The sequence below is a fragment of the Symphodus melops genome (genome assembly GCF_947650265.1).
Source record: "Symphodus melops genome assembly, chromosome: 1".
NCBI classification, from domain to species: Eukaryota; Metazoa; Chordata; class Actinopteri; order Labriformes; family Labridae; genus Symphodus; species Symphodus melops.
The window spans coordinates 5,930,372-5,950,570 of record NC_136691.1 but is presented as its reverse complement, the minus strand read 5'-3'; the positions used below and the strand labels follow the sequence as shown (position 1 = coordinate 5,950,570).

Here is a 20,199-nt window from a genome sequence, read left to right as displayed (position 1 = left end):
CTAAGTACTTAATACTTGGTTAATACAAAGTGTAAATTCCTATCCTCCTGAAATCAGATCAGGCAGGATGGATGTTAATGCTCGGTGTAAAAAGCCTCATATAGTTTATATATCAAAAGTTCAGAATAATTCAGCAACGTGGAAAAAGATTACTGATAAAATAGCAAATGTTTGAGCAGACCACCCATTTTGAAATCCCCCCAAAGCCATGGGTTTCTGCGTTATAGGACCTGCAGAAAATACTTAAGCAAATAAACAGTAACACTGTTATGTGTGTTATAGGCCCATATCAGCAAAGTCACGCATCAGTCGGCCTCTAATCCAACGTTTTTCAGAACATTGTTGTCAGCCAAAAAGTAACTCTGCCACAACCCAATAAGTCAGGTTATTATTGATATCTTGCTTTGCAGTGATTCATATTATCCATTCATAAATACTTAACATCAGTTTGATAACATTCCTTTGTAAACCCAGAAAGCCTTCTTAAGGTTAAGGTAGTTAATTTACTTTAAAGCTGCTGATTTTGTTATGTTCTTAAGTGAATGACAAACTGGTTAGAGAAACAATAGTGACATTTATCATTGTGTCTGTGTATGTAGGACTGTGGTTGCAGCGTGGTCGGCTCAGTGACCCAGCAGTGTAACATCAACACCGGCTGCTGCTTCTGCCGAGACTCGTTCAGAGGAGAGAAATGCAACGAATGTCAAATCGGATACAGAGACTTTCCTCAGGTAAATAATCCATATCAACACTTCTAATGTCACTATAATAACCATACAGTCTGCTTTAACTTTATAGAGATACTGGGGGGCGCTGGAGAGCTCTGATTGGACAAAGACAAGACAACTATTTTTTCTTAATATTACTGACATTTCTACAGAACTGTAAGAGCAGAAAAAAAGTTTCAACTTGAAAAATGTGTATCTTGCCCGATCGATGTATTAAAAGCATCAAGTATTTGTTTTGTAAGTGGAAACTGTTAAAACACGACATTCCTGACACATTTTCAGCCTCTGTGAAATCTATTCAGTGTGAAGGCAGCAGACATTTATTTTTTTAAATTCCATTCACCATCAAACGAGATGTTTGCTTCGTTGTGCGGCTGTGTTCAAGGTAGAGGTATGGTGAGTATTTTCCATGAAAAGCACCAGAATAAAAAGAAGTTAATGATCCTGTTGAGAAGTCAGAATTCAGACTTTTTGACCTTGAAAAATTAGTTTTGAACATGGCATCTTCAGTTGAAATGGAAGAAACAACTGGGCAACTCTGTGTTTGGTGTTGGTCTGAACTTCACTGATGTGTCAGCTGACATGGGAGTGAAAAGATAATGAAAAGAAACATTTTCATTTTGGAGAACATTTGAATGGTTTGGTGAAGCATAAAGCCGGGACACACTCTGCTAGCTCCTCTCTCGGCCTGTTGAGTTGTTGATAACAGAAGCTTGGCGTTGTCTGCGTCCGTGTTTCCCGCAGTGCACCCAGTGTGAGTGTGACGTCGCGGGATCGGACAGCCAGACCTGCGACATGGAGCGAGGAGCGTGCGCCTGCGCTGACAGGACGGGAAGGTGTAGCTGCAAGGTACAACATGCTCTCACAGAAATACACACGCCTCATCCAGATCCATTTGCGTAATGATTTTAAAGGTGAAACAACTGTGCCAATCCGGATCAGTACATCGTCAGTTGCCTGTCTGCTTTTATTGTCATTTTAATGAAGCGAGCTGTTGGTTTTACATTTCAGTGACAACAATACAAACACCACTGACATTCTGCCAAGCAACTTTTATATAAAGTCACCTTAAAGTCCCAGACTCAGAAGAAAACACTAGTTATTTATGGGTTTAGGGGAGGATGATGGTTTAGTTTTTAAATGTCAATGCAGACTTTAAAACTCCTGCTTACACTTTCTCTGTCCTTTCTGTTGTCTATTTATGTGCACATTTGTGTCCGAGTGTGTCATTTCAGTAATTGTCAGAACTGAGGGAGGCATCTCTGTATGATGGCTGACATATGCAAGCTCACACATATAAGTGCACTCACTCACACAAAGATAAATGCACATGTGCACTCACACTGTTTATGTCTACCTTTTTCATCTTACGGTCGAGAAAGATTTCAGTTATATGTTTCATCCCTGGAGACGTCTTACATCCCTGCTGTCACCTGCTGATCATGCAAAACATAAAGTTCTCTGAAATACACACACACACCCACACACACCTACACACACACACACACACACTCACATACCAGGTTCATGGCCTGTGATAAGGCCTCAGATCACCAAATGTCATCTTCCCCCTTAACGGGGAGGATGCTGGCTGCCTGTCAATCAAACAGTTAAGCAGTCTGTCACATGTCACTCTGTAGCTATGTTTATTCTGCTCTCTGTGACGTGTCATACCGGTTACCTGTCTGTCTGACTTCTTTAGAAAAACAAGCGGTAAACAAATATGCCTATATGTTAGTTGTAGGAAGAGAGATTTTTATCTAATTTTTTGGAGCATTTTATTGACCCCCCAAAAAAACCATGAATAATGTTTGTCAAAATCAGCTATACTTTTTAGTTGCTAAGAATAGCACAGCATCCCCCCAATTTGACATGACACAGACCAATAATAGAGATCATTAAGTTGATATTTAAAGCGCTTCCCTTCACTATATGCCTTCACATTCCTCTGTTTTTCTTGCTCTTTGCTCACTAACCTGCAGGACATTTTGACAGAACTCAGAATTAATTGGATGGCGATTTGTTGACATAGCGAAGGCTTAATATACAGACCTGTCCACCATGCCATTTTAGACCAGTCGACTTGCAGCTTATTTACTCCAAATGTAAACAATTCAGGGCAGTGATGGACCTATTTCTACAGCGCAGTAGTCATTGCAAGCATTTTCTGTGCACTGTAAGTTGGCCAGATTTTTAACAGCTGAACTATGGGAAACAATACATTTTCATATTGTTGGTGCACATGTTGGTAAAAAGACGATTCCATCCATTGATTCCCAGATATGATTATAAGGAATCACAAAACAACAATTTTAATCTGTGTCATCTTTGTCATCAGGTAAACGTGGAAGGAGACAACTGTGACCGCTGTAAGCCCGACACGTTTGGTTTGTCAGTGCGAAACCCGCACGGCTGCAGCAAGTGTTACTGTTACGGACTGACACACTACTGCACGGAGGCTACAGGACTCATCCGGATGTGGGTAAGTGGACTTCATTGTTGAGTGCAGTGCTAGCATAGTTACTAGCATGAAAAAAACATAGCCAATGTGGAAGTGCAAAATCTGCAGTTCCTTAAGTGTCCACTTGAGGCTTGGTGCAAAAACAAATGGATCCCCAATTAGAGCCCATCTATTTTTTTGGTTTTTTTTCAAACTGACTTTGATATTGGCTGATTCCAAATTTCTATGTTTAAAAACTTTAAGTAACAAACAAACTGTCTTAAAATGGTCCAGTCTGCTCACTAGCTGGTTCTTGTTGTACCCCTAGCTGTTTGCCAGCAGGCTGTAACTATTATTTATCCTATTTCTGACCTTCAACATTCAGTTTCATTCACATTGTTTTACTCATTATGCAGTTTGCTGGCTAGATGAGCTATATGGGTATCTTTCACCTACCAAGTTATTTAATTGGCCCGCCTGAACTCCAACTGAATACTTGCTTCTCCATCAGCTGTTAGTTGGAGTTAACATTTCCAGTATGGTGACCTCCATCATAAGGCTTTCATAACGCCTCTTCAGAAACCAGTGAGTGATGTCACTTGAATAGTGTATATGTTTTATACAGTCTATAGTCTTAACCATTTGGGGTTTGGAGTCAGTCGATTCAGTGCAGAACATAGATTCATTCTGACTCAACAGTAAATGTTAAGGGATTATATTTCCTCCTCTGCAGCATTGACACATTTGGGACTGAAACTCAGAGATTGCTGCATGAGAACTAGAGGTAGACTGTGTTGAGACAAAACAAATTAAAAAGGTCCATTAAATATAATTATTAACTTTAGGGAGGGAATTAATATTATTATGTTTGTAGTTTTATTCCCTGTGTCCACTTATCCCCAGTTTCGTTCTTCCTGGTTGTGTTTTCCATAGAGTAGGTTCCTGTTCTTGCTCAACACACCTTGCTGAAATAACACATTCAGACAACTGGCTCGCTACAACTGGCTCTGCTTGATGCCAATGTTAAAACTGTAATGTTCTCCATTAATCATCATCTGTGGATAATCAGAGGCTTCTTCAGAACTTTACCTTTACCTTTATTTGTTAGACCCGACTGAAGTAAATCTTGAAAAGTTACCCGACTAACTACTCTTATATGACAGCTAACTTGTTTTATGAAAGAGCTGATATATCTGCATCAACATACGAACAATAATGTTGACATGCTAGACACTGTGCGAGGTAATGAAGCGTATCAGACACCGCCAGACAGTCAGACTGCAAGTTAGCCATCAATTGTTGTGCGGACGCCTGTTTTTAATAAAGGCCCCTCGTCTCAGAAACAGTAGCCATCTGCACTAAACTGGTGTTTCCTTGGCAACCGTAGAGTTTCTTCTGATGAAGTGTGGTGAGAGGCTTCATTTGGATGACAAACATTCACTTCATTTATTGTTGACAGAGAGAGAGAGGGATGGGGTCTGGACGGAGAGAGGGGGGGGGGGACTGAAAGAAAAAATTGAGAGTTTATTGGAAAGAGGGAGATTTTCTCCGAACCACTGAATCGTGAGATTACACTGAGTGGAGTGGGACATACACACACGCCTTGTATCTAGACACCGTACACATACACTATACAAGGAACATATGCATTCACACATATACAAACATACACAAACTCACGCTGCACTGAGTTACATGGAGTTTAAAGGAGAGGGATACACACTCACACACAAACACACACACACACACACACACACACACACACATTGAGCTTACACACTTTCTACATTTGTGTTTTTCCTTCACAGATAAAAAATATAGTATGTGCAACATGCTAACCCTGCTAATTAATGTAATTGATAAGATACAGGAAAAATGGAAACTAACTTCCAGAAGGTTTTTCAGCTTTTGAAATCACAGAATTTTCAAACTATCTTATTCACTTATTAAGAGAAACAATGAAAGAACTGAAGAACGGAAAGACTGCAGCTGATAGTCAACCTGTTGCTCACCATTGGCATGCGGCTCTTTTGTCAATACAAGTGGCTGTTTGAAGTTGTCCTTAAAAAAATTTAAAAAGAGCAACGTTGTCAGCAGAGATGATTCAGTAAGAGAGTCAATGTTTCTCACACATAGATGCCTGTGGTATGACGTCCACACTCGGCTGCCCAAGTATAACTGCTTTTCTTTTTCTTTTTCTATGTAGCCTATACTATTGGCATCATGTGTTCGTGCACAAACGAGAGAGGGAGGGAGAGAAACGCGCTGCTTACTTCTCTCCTATAAATGCACCGATTGAGATGTGATGTCTCTTCTTAAGCCAAAAACTTTTCAAGCCTTCATTTCAGTATTTTTGTTCCATTTTCCTGTAGTAGCTTCCTGCCGATGCTGTCCTGCACTCTTTGTTTATGACGATCGAAGTGATGTACTTTCTCATCAATCAGCCTCCACACACGCCGAGTGAAACGTCAATCAAAACAAGGGTGACCTTATTTCAGCGCCTTTAGCATACTGTTAAAGCATATTTTCAAAACACCAATAACAGCCAAAAACAAAGTGTCTTAATGAAGCAAGGCAGGACTACAGATAGATATATAACACACTTAACTAATAAATTAAATACAATGCACGATGACCCCCCTTCTGATTAATTGAATACAGTTTTTGTCTAATGGCTTTCTACTGTCCTTTCTCGACCTGGAATGCCTGACTTATTATATATCAATAAATATATTATAGAAACAGTCTGCATGTGTTGATGTAAGAAAATTTCCAAATAATTTCAGTCTGAACACAAACCTTGAGGCCACCTGCATATATTTTGCTCCTCTCGAGCATTTCTTCCTACTCTAGGTATGATAGACCCTTTTATTACTTAAAAAGAAGAAGTGCTCTTTCTCCGTGCACCGCCTGTTAGCGCCCGTGTGCCTGTAGCAGACTTAAAGACGTTTGTTTGCACTTACTAACGTTGTTCACTCCTCTTGAGATCCTTCCTCTTGTTGTCCTTACTCTCTGATGTTTGTCGCTTTGGATCACAGTGCCTGCCAAATGAATTGTAGAATTGTAGAGACTCGACGAAATCTTATCTCATCATTTTTCAATCATATGTTTGCACAAGAGGCGCTTTCATTCAGCCATGTTTGAGACCCATCCTCATTATTTCTATATCCTCTGAGCCCTCAGATAACACAAGACGCCAAGGAAAGAGACAAAAGATGATCAAGTTTTTTTTTCTAACAAGATAGGAGCCACTGACAAGATCCAATTGAAACCGATGTCTGGCAAAGTTACAGAACACTAAATGAAGGTGAAGAATAGTTTGAGTCTGTGTCATTAGGAAGTGAGGGGAAAAGAAAACTGATTGAAGGAGAAAGAAACACCGCCATCATTACACCTGGATATCTGGTCTACAAGTCCATGTTTTGGCATCTAACACAAGTGTTGTGGTTAAATAATTCTGTGTGATTCTACCTACTCATAAAATCACACATGTTGACTGGCTCAGCTCCCATAGCAGCGTCTAAAGTAGTTCTAGCTCTTCACCGAAATCAGTTGTACAGGATGCATGATATCTATAGTTTGAAGGTTGTTGTTAAATGTCTAATAGACAAATATTTTGATCTTTGGAATAATCATTGTATTATATCACATGATATTATATTACATTATAAGGTTTAACATTTTCAATAATTTCATCGCTTTGTGTCCCAGTTAACGCTCAAGCCAGAGCAGACGGTGCTCCCCCTGGTGGACAAATCCAACACTGCGGAGACAAGAAGAGGAGTGAGCTTTCAGCACCCTGAGATCCTGGCTCATACCGAACTGATCACCTCAACTCTCACTGAGCCGTACTACTGGAGGCTGCCCGAGCAGTTCAGAGGCTCCATGGTAGGAGAAGCATTTTTTCATTGACTGCTTTTTGTTATAGATTATTTTTAAGGTTTTGCCCAGCAATTTTTAATCCCCTGACCATAAAAGTAGGTTATATTTTCCCCTTCTTTTTTTAGATCACAGCATATGGGGGTCAGTTGAAGTATGCTGTCTACTACGAGGCCAGAGAAGAAACAGGTCCCTCCTCCTATGAGCCTCAGGTCATCATCAAGGGCGGGCCTAACCGTAACATCGTGATGACACGTCATATACCGGGACTCCAGATTGGTCAGCTCACCCGACATGAGATCGACATGACAGAGGTGCATTTATGCTTTGAATGAAAATAGGATCTCAAGAAAATAACCTGAATCATATTTAGGTTGCAAGTCGAAGAAAAAAAATCTGTTTATGAAATGCCGACTAAAGAAATAATAACCTGAACAGAATATATATTTACAAGCTCTGTCTGTCCATGCCAACAGGGTCTATTACATCAGTAATGGACTGCGGTAGTCAAATTGATTTGTCACTCAATCAATCAATCAATCAATCAATCAATCAATCAATCAATCAATCTTTATTTGTATAGCGTCAATTTAAAACAGGTGTTATCTCGAGACACTTTACAAAAGCAGGTAGAGGGCGTTACTCTTTGTCTGTTAACATTAACAAAAGAGCAGGTAACAAGACCATGCTCTTTGTTATGTTTATGTTTAAGAGCCCAGCTTAATCCGTCATAGCGTGGCAAGAAAAAGCTTTCCTTTAACAGGCAGAAATCTTCAGCAGACCCGGGCTCATGACAGAACAGCCATCTGCTAAACTGAGCTGGGCTTGAAATGGGATGGGGGAGATGGGACAAGATGCAGAAAGAAGAATAGGATAGGATAGGTTTGGGGGGGCGGGGGAGTTTGGGCAGGCCTCACCAACAGTCCCAAGGAACCTAAGAGAGCTCATCTGCTAAACTGTGGTGGCCTTGAAAATAGGTTGGGGGAGACGGGATGAGATGCAGAAAGAAGGATAGGTATTTGTCAGTGTATTAAGTGTGTGTGTGTGTGTGTGTGTGTGTGTGTGTGTGTGTGTGTGTGTGTGTGTGTGTACAGCATGAGTGGAAGTACGCAGATGGCCGGTCCATGACTCGAGAGGACTTCATGGATGTTTTGTTCTATGTGGACTACATCCTAATTAAGGCATCACACGGCAACCTGATGAGACAGAGCCGGTAAAACACACACCCAAACGCTCACACACACACACACACACACACACACACACACAGCGGCATTCAGCTGCTCACAGTCTGACCCACTGTTAAATATTCAATTTGATAGGTGAATAAAGAATAACCGGTGGGAAAAAGGCTCAGTTTTCATTTGTATCAATTTTACAGTTATCTGTACTGAAGACCAAGTTAGTAATTGAAATAATACAACCTGCTGCTTATAAACATTATACCAAGTCCCTGTGGGCTGAGCTACTGCCGCCTGGCTCAGTCCAACTAACCCAGCTTTCTGACTCATCCACTGTCCTGTCTCTCCATTAAATGCACTAAAAGCCCCAAAAAATACTTTTTTTAAATTATATATGTGTATATATATATATATATATATATATATATATATATATATATATATATATATATATACACACACACTGTGTATTGTATTTATAAACCTATTTATAAACCTAAACCTAACAGTTGTTGCTGCTACATTTTTGTATTTAAAGCCAGCACAAAGTTCAAATACATTTCTTTCAATAAGAAATACAATGCTGGGTTTACTACAACAAGAATAATAACACTATTATTAGTATCGTTATCAGCACACATGTATAGCAGAATTAGATCAGAACTGAAAGAAAGGGGATTGGTGCATCTCTATTAAAAATATTTGGCACAACATGTGGTTCACTTTTTTAAAATGGGGACCCAAAGCACCCCAATTAAGCACGAATAAACAACGGCAGAGAATGCTTTGTGGCATGGGTACCTTGTGATGGACAATTTACTCCTACAACAACTTGTTTTCATGATAGCCTAAGTAAAACATACCCTCCCTCTTATGGTTCCTTAAAAACAATAGATAGATAGATGATAGATAGATACTTTATTGATCCCGAGGGAAATTCAAGCCACAACCAACTCAGAGCTGTGACTCCAGAAACACTGGGTGTCATTAGAGTAGTCGAATCCCCTTCTGATATAGTCGGTGGTTTGGAAGTTATTATTTTTGACTGTTGTGTTAATCGATTGATTGATGACTTTTCTCTGTCTCAGAATTTCAGAAATTAGTCTTACAGTGGCTGAGGAGGGCACACCCACCAAAGAGAGTAAAACCGCTCAACAGATAGAGAAGTGTGACTGTCCAATTGGATACTCCGGACTCTCCTGTGAGGTAAGGAAAGAGAAGAAAATCTTTATTGAGCCTTCATTGGAGGAAATTAACATATGACAACAGCTCACGAGACAACAGCAATGAAAACAAACGGAACCCTCTCCAGACTCAGTCTCAGGTTGAAGATGTGCAAAGGCACCTCAAGCTGGTCTGCTCAGTCCTTCATGAGTCTGGAGCTGATGCCATCAGGACCTGCGGCCTTCCTCAATCTCATCTTCCTCAGCTGACTTCTCACTTGATCAGCTGTTATTGAGAGGCTGGGATGGAGGAGGAGAAGAGGAGGTTCAGTGTACTCAGATACAGTGTTAAATTATAATATTAGCAGACAGCAGGCTATGACAAGTTACAGATTATTGACAGATTCCCTTTGATGATTTACAAACTAAAACACAGATGTATGTCATAACAACATTTCAGTGTCCCAGCTTGAGAGTGATGGCTACTGTACTGTGAATGTGATGAATGTAAAACCTACGTTTTAGATTTAAAATTTTCACGTAATAGTAAAAGAAAGCCCAACTCTCAGGGCCTGATTTACTAAGATCCCAATTAAACAGTACTACCTATTGTGCGTAACACTGAGCTCCTGGATTAGCACGTTCCTTTCAAAGGTGTTAAATTTAGACACTGTCACAATTGCCACAATTTTTGCCTGGCTTGGTAAATCACAATGGTAAATAACTTAACTTCTTTGCATTTTCTCCTCCCAGTATTTTGCGCGCCGGGGCATAAACACTTCGTGTTGCATATTCATTAAGACAAACGTACTATTTGGACAATACAAGTTGTTTTGCTCATAGATAGATAGATAGATACTTTATTGATCCCGAGGGAAATTCATATGAAAGACGCAATCCTCACTGCACGCTGTTAGTAGATCAGATAGCACATTTTTTGCTGGTGGTATCAAGTTTGCACACGTTTTAAGACACGCAAACCTTTAGTAAATCAGGCCCTCAGTGCATAGAGGAGTCAAAGCTTTTTTCTGCAGCCTTCAACAAAGTGAGAGAATGTAAACATGGAGGTCACACACTCTGCTTTCAATAGTATCTCACAAGTTTCCAATTTACATTTAGTTTAGAGTTTTAAGCCTTTGTGCCGCCTTTAAGGTTTCACTGAAAGGCGGCACACTTCTCCTTTTTTTTTTTTTTTTCCTTCATTTTTTGCTTTGCTGTGCTCGGATTAAGCCTCGCTGAGCGTCTCTTCCACTCAGCTGAGATTTTGTCAAAGCAATTGACTTTCAGCTGCGTCCACCCTCCTCTTAAGCCACCGAAAGCATATAGCAGTGACTCAATCTTTAGTTTAATGAGGATTTTGTGCAGACAGCTTATGATACACAGAGGCAACAGTTCTGGGCAATTATTCGGGATGACGCCGCCTGGCAGTCATTTAAGTATTATTGTGTTAACCTCAAAGAAATACAGTAGTTGCCTGAAAACTTTAAACTAATTTTTTAACCTCTGTTTCACTTTGTCGTCTCCTACTCGGAGCTCTAATGAGCAGCAATTTATATTGCTAGAAAAATGAGCCATGTACATAATTCAGGAGCTACAGATACTGCTGAAAAAAGTGCCAAATGGGAGCCAAAAAGCAAACAGTAGCTAAACTTGAAATGTTTAGGTCGTAGAGGCCTTGGCTGGCAGATGGCCATTCTATTTGTAGCTGCCGCTGTTGTTAATAAAGTATTTTTAAACGGGCGTTTAGCGCTAGCAGAGGGAACAGATGGCTCTTTAAATGGACTCCATTAATTATTACTGAACAGGAGAGAGAGTGGGAGAGACAGTTACCTTGCATGTTTGTGTATGTGTGTGCTGGTATGTAAGTTTGTGCGTGCATGTGTTTACTCAGGAGTTACTGAAGGGAGTAACTCTTAATTGTATTAATGTGTGTGAAAGAGACAGTGGTCAACAGTTGCTCAGAGAAATAACACTCAGGATAATTATATGTATCCATGTGTTTAAGTGTTGAGCGTGTGTGTTTGTGTTTTTAAGTATTATGCACAGTGTCTCTGGGAAAATGTACTGCCAAAAATTAACTTTTATTTTTTCACCTTTTAGTTATCTCTGCTTTCTTTATCTCTCCTGTTATCTCTCTGTGTCTGTCTGTCTCTCTGTGTAGGAGTGTGCTGCAGGTTTTTACCGTCTTCGAGCTGGCTCCCTGACATCTGTTCCAGCGTCCAGTGTGCCCACCGCTGTCGGCATGGGCAGCTGTGTTCAGTGCCAATGCAGTGGGCACTCTTCCACCTGTGACCCTGAGACATCCATATGCCAGGTAAATGAGTGTGTGTGTGTGTGTGTGTGTGTGTGTGTGTGTGTGTGTGTGTGTGTGTGTGTGTGTTCTACTGCTGGAAAGCCTCAGTTTGCCATATGCCAGGTAATTTTCAGGAGAAGCAAGTAGGCTATGATAAAAAAAAAGGGAGATGTAGTGTGTGTGTGTGTGTCAAGAAGGAATGTCAGGTCCAGTAATTAGCCCTGCAATAATTAACGAGCCTGGGCTTATTCATATTTTGTGTAATTTCCTCTCCCCTGGATGTGACCCAAAGCTACAACCCTCCTTTGGAAAGGGGGACGTTGATCTTGTGGAACATAATTAAGGCTTGGAAGTGAACCTTACAGTTTGAAATAAATGAATGAAAATGTATTCAACAGTTAGTTTCAAGTAAGTACTGATAATTCAACATTTCCTCATATATTGACAAATCATTAAACTCCCGTTTAAGTTAGTGGTAGCCAATGAATGTAGGATGTTTGACGAATGTTTTACAATCGTGAAACAAAGAGAAGAGGATATCCAAGGCATAACTGACTATCCAAAGTAAAATTGCTGATTTTATAGCCCTTTAACAGTAGCTAATTTTTGCATTAACTCTTTACTAGCCTACATTGTTAGCAAGGAAGTTACACAACAAGAGTTGGTTAGCTTTCAGCCTCTTTCTTCCTGATGGTATTAGCAAGTCAGTGGCTGAACACTAATGTTAGTTATTGTTTGGAGTAACTAGCAGCTGTTAAGTTGTTTGTAAGTTACAAAAAAAGTTATAGACAACACTGAGTGTACACTACCTTAACATGGAATCATGTCTATTCTTTTGTATGGTGTAACTCATCCAATCTAATGTCAGCCTGAAGCCACCTCCAAGCTAATGGTTATATTAGCTATATTGAGTGACTGCCAAAGTTAGCAGTTGTATCAAAAATTCAGTACTGATCAATCTTGATGCCTCAAATGATAATAATTTGTCAGATACCCTACATTTAAATCATAAATAATAATAAATACAACTTTGTGTTTGAAAATGGCTGTTGAAAACTGAAATTTTTAAAGAAATTATTCACATTTTCATTCATCAAGAGGAAAAGTGTCAAAAAGGTATACATCAGAAATTGCCCTCTTTCCTGTAGTGGTACGTTTCACCTCACATTGACATGATAATGTGTTTGCCTGCAAGCTTTCTGTAAGTCCACTTGTTTAAGTGGCTTTGTGAGATAAATCTGCACATGCCAGTTGTTAGCCGTTGGTCACTTCCAGCCTTTTTCGTCTGCTCAGTTCTGCAGTCTGTTAGGTCCATGTGAAAACTTTGGCCTGGGGGCACAGTTGGTCACATGCTGCCTGGAGGATGTCATGTCTCACATTTGATCTGTAAGAACCCTGGCAGATGGAGAGAATGTCACTGTTTGACTATAAAAGTATGAGCACAGAGTAATCAATCAACTGAGACTCACTGTGCACAGCTGATGAGGAACCATTCCATTATTTGTTTGATTTGATGAAAACACAAAAAAAAGGATCAGTTGTTGTTTTTAAACACAAAGAACTGAATCACTCTGATTGAGCTCGCTCAAAATGAAACCATGATGTAAGTCACACAAGCTTTTTTGAAATATTATACTCTCCGTCTGATTGTCTTATATTGAGAGTGAAAGTATGGATCTAATTAAATTGATTTTTATTTTTTATTTTTGAGATCCTATTGCTTGTCTTTCAGCATGTATATGATAGAACCATGGATAGAGTAGGAAATCAGGGAGAGAGAGCAGGAAATGATATGCAGGAAAGGAGCGACAGGTCGGATTCAAACCCTGGCTGCCTGCTCGGAGGACTGTGATCTCAGCACTTTGGTTTCAACCTAACCACCATGAGTTCCCCTGAGCAATGTTAGCTTTAATTAGACTTTAACTCACAGAGAGAGTCCTACTTTTACAGACAATCATTTCCTGCAAAATAGATTCTGAAGTTTTATGATTTCTGCACTTTTTCTTCTCAGCTGTTGTGGCCTCTCTCCTCTGTCTTTTACACACTATACTGTTTCTACTGCCTCCTTCCTCTACCTCCATTTTCTTTATCTCCTAAAGCTTTATAACTGAACTTTACTCCCCCCGCCTCTAATTCTTTCTGTTCTTTTGCCCAAGTCTCGGCTTTTACAACACTACCCTCTTCCTCTCTCTTCCTCAACTTCATTTCTCTCGTTTTTCCAAATTGCTTCTCTGTCTTTTTTACATTCCCCCTCTCCACTCTGATTTCTTTTCCTTCTCTCTCCCTCTCCTTCCTTACTCTCTCAGCCCCCCCGGCCATTTTTTCCCTTCACCCATTTCCATCTTACTCCATAACAGGCGTCATTAGCATTTTCTAACTGAGCGAGCTAAATTGAAAATGCTAAACGAGTTTGTTTCTGTGGTAATTAGCAGTAACGAGAAACACAGGAAGTTAATGGAAATGACTAGCCTCGTTAGGAGGCAACTTCCTGTACCACTGATTGAAGTTCCCATTTTCAACAAACAAGGCGACCACATAAGACTGAACCCTGGGGCTACGACGAGGGGAGAGCTGTATGTTTGTGTACAGTATGAATCATATTTATCTGAGCTTACATGTTGTGTGTGTGTGTGTGTGTGTGTGTGTGTGTGTGTGTGTGTGTGTGTGTGTGTGTGTGTGTGTGTGTGTGTGTGTGTGTGTGTGTGTTTGTACAGAAAAAGAAAGTGTGTACGTTCATTGGAACTGACTGTATATTCGTATTTATATCCCGTAATTCAGCATATTTATTGTCAGGATGCCAGTATGAATATATAAATAGTATGAGTGTGCTGAATAACAAGCCAGAGAATAAGCTGAAAACAAACACTAACAACTTTAGATTTATTCTTCTATCTGTCATTTCACCCTTGTGGATACCCTCATAAACACGGGTGAGTGAATACCTGCAAAGAAAATGAGTATTTTAGATACCGTGCTCTTGAGAAAAGGAGCTTATTAAACTCTTTGACGTGTCAGCTGACACCTAGCCTCTACTGTTGGACCTTCTCACAGCTCCTCATCATGCAGGATTGGAACCCGACTCCAAAAACCATTCACTTCAGTCTGTGTACAGCTACATTTCCTGTCAGACATAGTCCAGTCTGGATTTCTGTGTATGTGTGAAGGTTCCAAAATGGCTCAGAAACAGCCGGTGGTGGAAAAGAAATGAGTAACGACTACCCCCCGCTGCTCAGACAGAAAGGCTCAGCATCACAGAAGCAGCTGCGATCACACTGAGTATTTCCCAGTAACAGGCTGAGGGTTTGAAATCTGCATGCATGTAATGACAGAAAACACTCTGTATGAGTGTATTTGGTTAAAAAATAATCAAAATCACCGCAGTACTGCTTTCATCTTTTCTCTCTGTAAAAACAAACAATTCTTTGCGAATGAAAAATAAGTTATGAAAGTGCTTATCATGTGCAAAAGTGTGAATTAAACTCTGAGTGGGTAATAACGGCAATATGTAACAATCTTCTTTAAGCTTATTATCTTTTTGTCAGTGTGATTTAACAAACAACGCCAAAATGATTAACTCACTTTTTGCAAATCAATGCTTTTTTCAGTAGTCAAGAAGGGGATTATGAGTGACCCAGTCTGTAATCTTTTTATTTTTTGTCAACTTGAGAAAAGCAGGCAAACAGAAGATTGTACACAGCTCAATAGTTGGATTCATTCTCTATTATTCTGATAAAAAAAAGGATCAGAAATATGCATAAATTTGAGTATATGTGAAGTAAAATGAATTGATTAAATTCTACACATGCCTTTTAAACTGTTCAAAAATGTTTTTCTTGTTTCTGGTGTCTCGTTTTCATTGTGCCAGTGGCAATATTCAAATACAATCCATGCAGATCAAAGTGTAGCTTAACTGCTGCTAATTAAATTAGAAAATGAGTTTCGCTATTTTTGAAAGATGAAAAGCAATAGTTTTTTTTCTTTGTGTTATTTAAGCATGGCTGCAAGAATCAAATTCAGTATTTAAAACAAGCCCCCCCCCACACACAAACACACACACACACAGACTATAGCACAAACGCACATATAGAGCTCATGCTGGCAGGAGGAGGATGGGAAATGTACCTCCTACACATCAGAGTTAGAGTCGATAAGAGAATGAATAAAAATCTGTTCAGTTGTCTTCACAAGTCTTAAACATTAGTTACATGTGTATGTTTTGTGTGGGCAGAACTGTCAAGACAACACAGAGGGGGATCGGTGTGAACGCTGCGCTCCGGGATTCTACGGTGTGGTGCGTGGTTTCCATGACGACTGCAAACCCTGCGCCTGCCCTCTCACCAACCAGGAGAACAAGTAAACTGTGTTCATCTATTTTAATTGAAAGTATCATGTTGTAATCATGTCATGGTACTAAATCTATGCTTGATAAACTCTACAGCAAGACAAATCTATGACATTCTGTGAACAACTTTTTTACTGATTGCAATATTTGAAAATCAATGCTTTAAAGAATTAGGTCGTCATGTAGTTTGTCCAGCTGAGCGAGCTCCCACTACAGCACATGTGGCAGAGCATCACAGCGGAGCAAAGTTCTGCTCTTAAAATGTTTTTACAATATGTAAACATGTAAAATATAGTTTGATAAAGTTAATCGGCTTAGTAATGCCTCATACCTCATCTTTAGTATTTCTACAGTTTCTAGAGTTCAAAATGCTTTTAAACCAGTGCACAAAATGTTTAGAAAAGGTCCATTTTCATTCCAGCTGAAACCTCGATATCGGCAGCCATGTTGGTTAATTATACCCTTCTAAAATCAGTGTTAATACAAAGCTCTAAAATCACATATATAGTTGGTTAATGTGACTGTAAAAGTAATACATGATTTATTTAGTGCTTGATAGAATTCTTCCTTCTCTATGTCTAGTTTCAGCCCGACTTGTGTAGCAGAGGGATACGATGACTACCGCTGCACCGCCTGTCCTGAGGGTTATGAGGGCAAACACTGTGAGAGGTGAGACATGCACATGAGAAACAGGCATGTTCATGTCTGATGCTCAAGTGGCCAAATTCAGGTAACAGATTTTGTTATGAGTCAATTTATTAGTGAAAGGGTGTAAGTGTTTAGACTGTTTTTATTTAAAGCTCCTGTGAGGAGTTTTAGCTGTTTTAGAAACAGAACAGAATTCATTGCTATGCCTCTTTATGAGCTATGAAGGCAAAGACGACCGTCAGCACACCCTTTTCTGAAGAAAATAATTATTTTCGGTGATGCTAAAAGCAGCAGACACTTCTCATTTCCAGCATTATTGGTTGTCAACTTTTTCCATGCCCCTCCCGCCCCCCGTCCAGGTGTGCTACTGGTTACCATGGCAATCCGCTGATGCCAGGCGGCCGCTGCGAGGAGTGTAAGTGTTCCCCGTGGGGGGCGTTGCCTGGACCGTGCGACCCTGTCACAGGGCAATGCCGCTGCAGGGTCGGGGCCTCGGGGAGGTCATGTGACCAGTGCATGGACAGGCATGTGTGTGGACCTGCTGGAATCATCTGTAAGACTAACACACGGTTTGGATTTAATCTGTGGTTTGTGCTCATTTTATGTCTTTTTTTCCCCTCTTTTTCATTTTCTTTTTTTCTACCTTTTACACTTTACTTGGTTTTCTTTATCTTTATCTTTTATTTTTTAAAATTGATTTCACATTCTTCTTTTTCTTTTTTCTCTTTAGCTTTTTTTTCTATTCCTTTTCTCTCTGGTTACCTACCTAGAAGACATTGTCACCTGATGTTTTGATTTTTACTTTATTTGGGCGAAGAAATGCAAATGAGCAGTCAAAAGTCCTTTTCCCCCTAGTTGCCATGGGAGACTAGTTCGTGGCAGAAGTCAGATTGGAATCATTTAGAGTATAATTTCAATGTCATTTGCAGCTAATTTAAACTTAATATGACCATAATAGCGGGGCCAATTCAGCACCATTAGCATGTGCAGCGGGGAGAGAAAGTCGGAAGACAAGGTTGTAAGACAGAGGCGGATGTGAAATTGCTGCTGCCGGGTCAGGGAGGAAATGGCTTGCTCAGGGTTCTTCATGTGTGCTGACACAAACCGTGTGTTCCGAAATTGGCAGTGCGAGTACCACGGTGCACCCTGACACCATGTACCTGTACGTCCAGACAATAATCACAAGTGGAGCAATCAGACGGCTCTTCACTTGTTGAGAGTGATTGTGCTCTACGTTTTTGCCTCCGACCAGACTATGTCTCCCATTCTATCTGCAGAAACAGAGCACTTTGGGAGCCGGCAGCCTTAAATGAGGGAAATGCAGGAGGCACTTTCATTTTCCCTTCACAACATCATTTGGTTTGAAATGGAGCTAAATTTCAACATGTGATGTTGTTGGGTGCATCATTGCAATTATGGTGAAACATGTATTAAAAATGTAGCTGTGCGGTAAATTATATGACTTCAGGGAAAAAAGTGTTCCCCATGATATTTGTATGATAAACGGGCTGTTAGGAGATTTTTAAACTGAAACAGGATCAATTTAAAATAACATTTTTTACATGACCTTCAAAAACAGCAAATAGAAAATGTGTTTTATATGTCCAGCAATGAGCTACGGTGTGAAGTGCTGTCTTCATAGGCCATAAACATCGAAAAGGTGACTTTTTTAAAAAAAAGATTCAATGTATTCATATTCTTTTTTTCATCACAATAAGATTATAAAGCTGCTTTTTTATAGTCACAGTTTTAATGCTTACCAAAATGCAGTAAAAGTAGTTTAAACATCAGCACTGAGGAAAACTGTCGCCAGCTGCTTTTTACACGTGCTCTTATTTCAAATCTAAAGTTAGTGTACATGTTATTTAGTTTATCTGCGTTGGTAAATGTGATTCAAATTTTATTTCCATCCTCACCTTAAAGGCCGATCCATTACATCACTACGTCACTTGTTGGGCAATAAACACTTAACTACACATAACTTAAGAAAGAAAAAGGAAGAAAGATGCTTTCCCTGCTGCTCTGCACAGATCTGAAATTTCGGTGGTGAGTTGCGACTTAAGGGTGTGTATTACTGTGTGTTTATGGATTGCATGAGGACTTACAGTGTGAAGCACATGTGTGTTTTTACTTTGAGACGTTCTGCATGCCACTTATTGCCACCATTTGGGACACGCTCCTGAGTGCAAAAATACCCTCTATTCTTATCAGGAAAAACATCTACATCTCTTTACCTTGAAGCTAATGTGTGTAATCCTGAAACATTTCATCAGAATAAAGTTGTTTTAAAGCTGGATCACCTTTAAAAAAGATCCTCCAAGAAATGTAGACGCCACATGTCATATCAACTCCCGAGAACAGGAGTCAGGTGTACTTTATTCTGAATAATCTGTGGCCTGTCTTGTCAAACATTTTAGAGATGTTGATGGTAGCGAGGCTTTTTGTCTGTAATCTTGTTCAGGATGTTTTCAAGCTGGGTGGAAGTTGATGAATGAAATCCTTCATTGCTGTTATAAAGAGATGATGCCATGAATGGCTCTGATTTGATTGGCAGCTATTAACTCCCACATACAATCAACTGTACATTTACCTTACCTGTGTGTGTCTGCATGTGTTTGTGAGTTGGTTTTGTCTGAGATTGATAGAGCAGAAAGACTTTTTATTTTATTTAATTCATCTTTGATTTCCCTTGTCAGAAATGTTAATTTTTTCAATAAATCAGCCTCAGGCACAAGAGGAAAAAAAGCCGCTTGCACACTACAGGATAGAGAAAAATGTGTTTGTGTCTTTCTGAGTGAACTCCCTGGTGTGATCGTGTGTGTGTTTTTAGCCTGCAGTGTGTGCTCATAATAGGTGCTTTTGCCACTCTAAGCTGCATTTCATGCATCGGCAGTCCTGTCTTTCTGATGCTAGAGTCACTTAAACAGAAACACACAATCAGTCACCACAATCACACACTGATATGCTTACAGACTCACAAACAAAGCACAGAAACCCCACATTTCCACTGTTAAAAACACATCAAGAAATTCCTTCTTTCTTCTTCCCTCATTTCTTTCTGTTATTTATCACAGCAATTTTCAAATTTCAGACTGCAGAAGTTTAAACATGCATACCCAAATAAAACTCTTAAAATCTCTCAAATCAATTTTTAAATGAATGATCAAACACGAGCTATGTCTCGCTGTGTGTCTGTGTTCGTTTCTCTTCAGCCTGTGACGACGAGTGTTCAGGACTGTTGATCAGCGATATGGACCGCCTCTATCGCATCATCACTGAAGTCACCCTCACCTCGCCCCTCCCACCTCCTTATAAGGTGTTGTACCGCTTCGAGAACATGACTGAGGAACTCAAGGTAAAATTAATTTCTACATTGTGGTGAAACTGTATTCTCAATGAGTTTTAAGGTCATGTCCTAATTTGGAAATGTTTTATTTCTTTCAATGATCTTGTTTTTGTTTTAAACTGACCTTTTCCAAAGCCCCACCCCCTTCGCTATGTTATAGCTTTCATGTAGGTTATACA

General features: G+C 39.8%; 1 protein-coding gene across 3 annotated transcripts in view; it reads left to right on the top strand.

Annotated features, from left to right (window-relative positions):
- Positions 1-20,199, top strand: part of lama2 (laminin, alpha 2) — a 178,323-nt gene that overhangs the window by 111,508 nt on the left and 46,616 nt on the right. For all 3 annotated transcript variants that reach the window (XM_079344159.1, XM_079344161.1, XM_079344160.1), the window contains 12 exons: positions 600-731; positions 1,473-1,577; positions 3,067-3,210; positions 6,880-7,056; positions 7,176-7,361; positions 8,142-8,260; positions 9,317-9,434; positions 11,553-11,705; positions 15,913-16,037; positions 16,609-16,695; positions 17,034-17,227; positions 19,887-20,029. In XM_079344159.1, the coding sequence (XP_079200285.1) occupies positions 600-731; positions 1,473-1,577; positions 3,067-3,210; positions 6,880-7,056; positions 7,176-7,361; positions 8,142-8,260; positions 9,317-9,434; positions 11,553-11,705; positions 15,913-16,037; positions 16,609-16,695; positions 17,034-17,227; positions 19,887-20,029 (1,683 nt within the window). The remainder of the gene's footprint in view (positions 1-599; positions 732-1,472; positions 1,578-3,066; positions 3,211-6,879; positions 7,057-7,175; positions 7,362-8,141; positions 8,261-9,316; positions 9,435-11,552; positions 11,706-15,912; positions 16,038-16,608; positions 16,696-17,033; positions 17,228-19,886; positions 20,030-20,199) is intronic.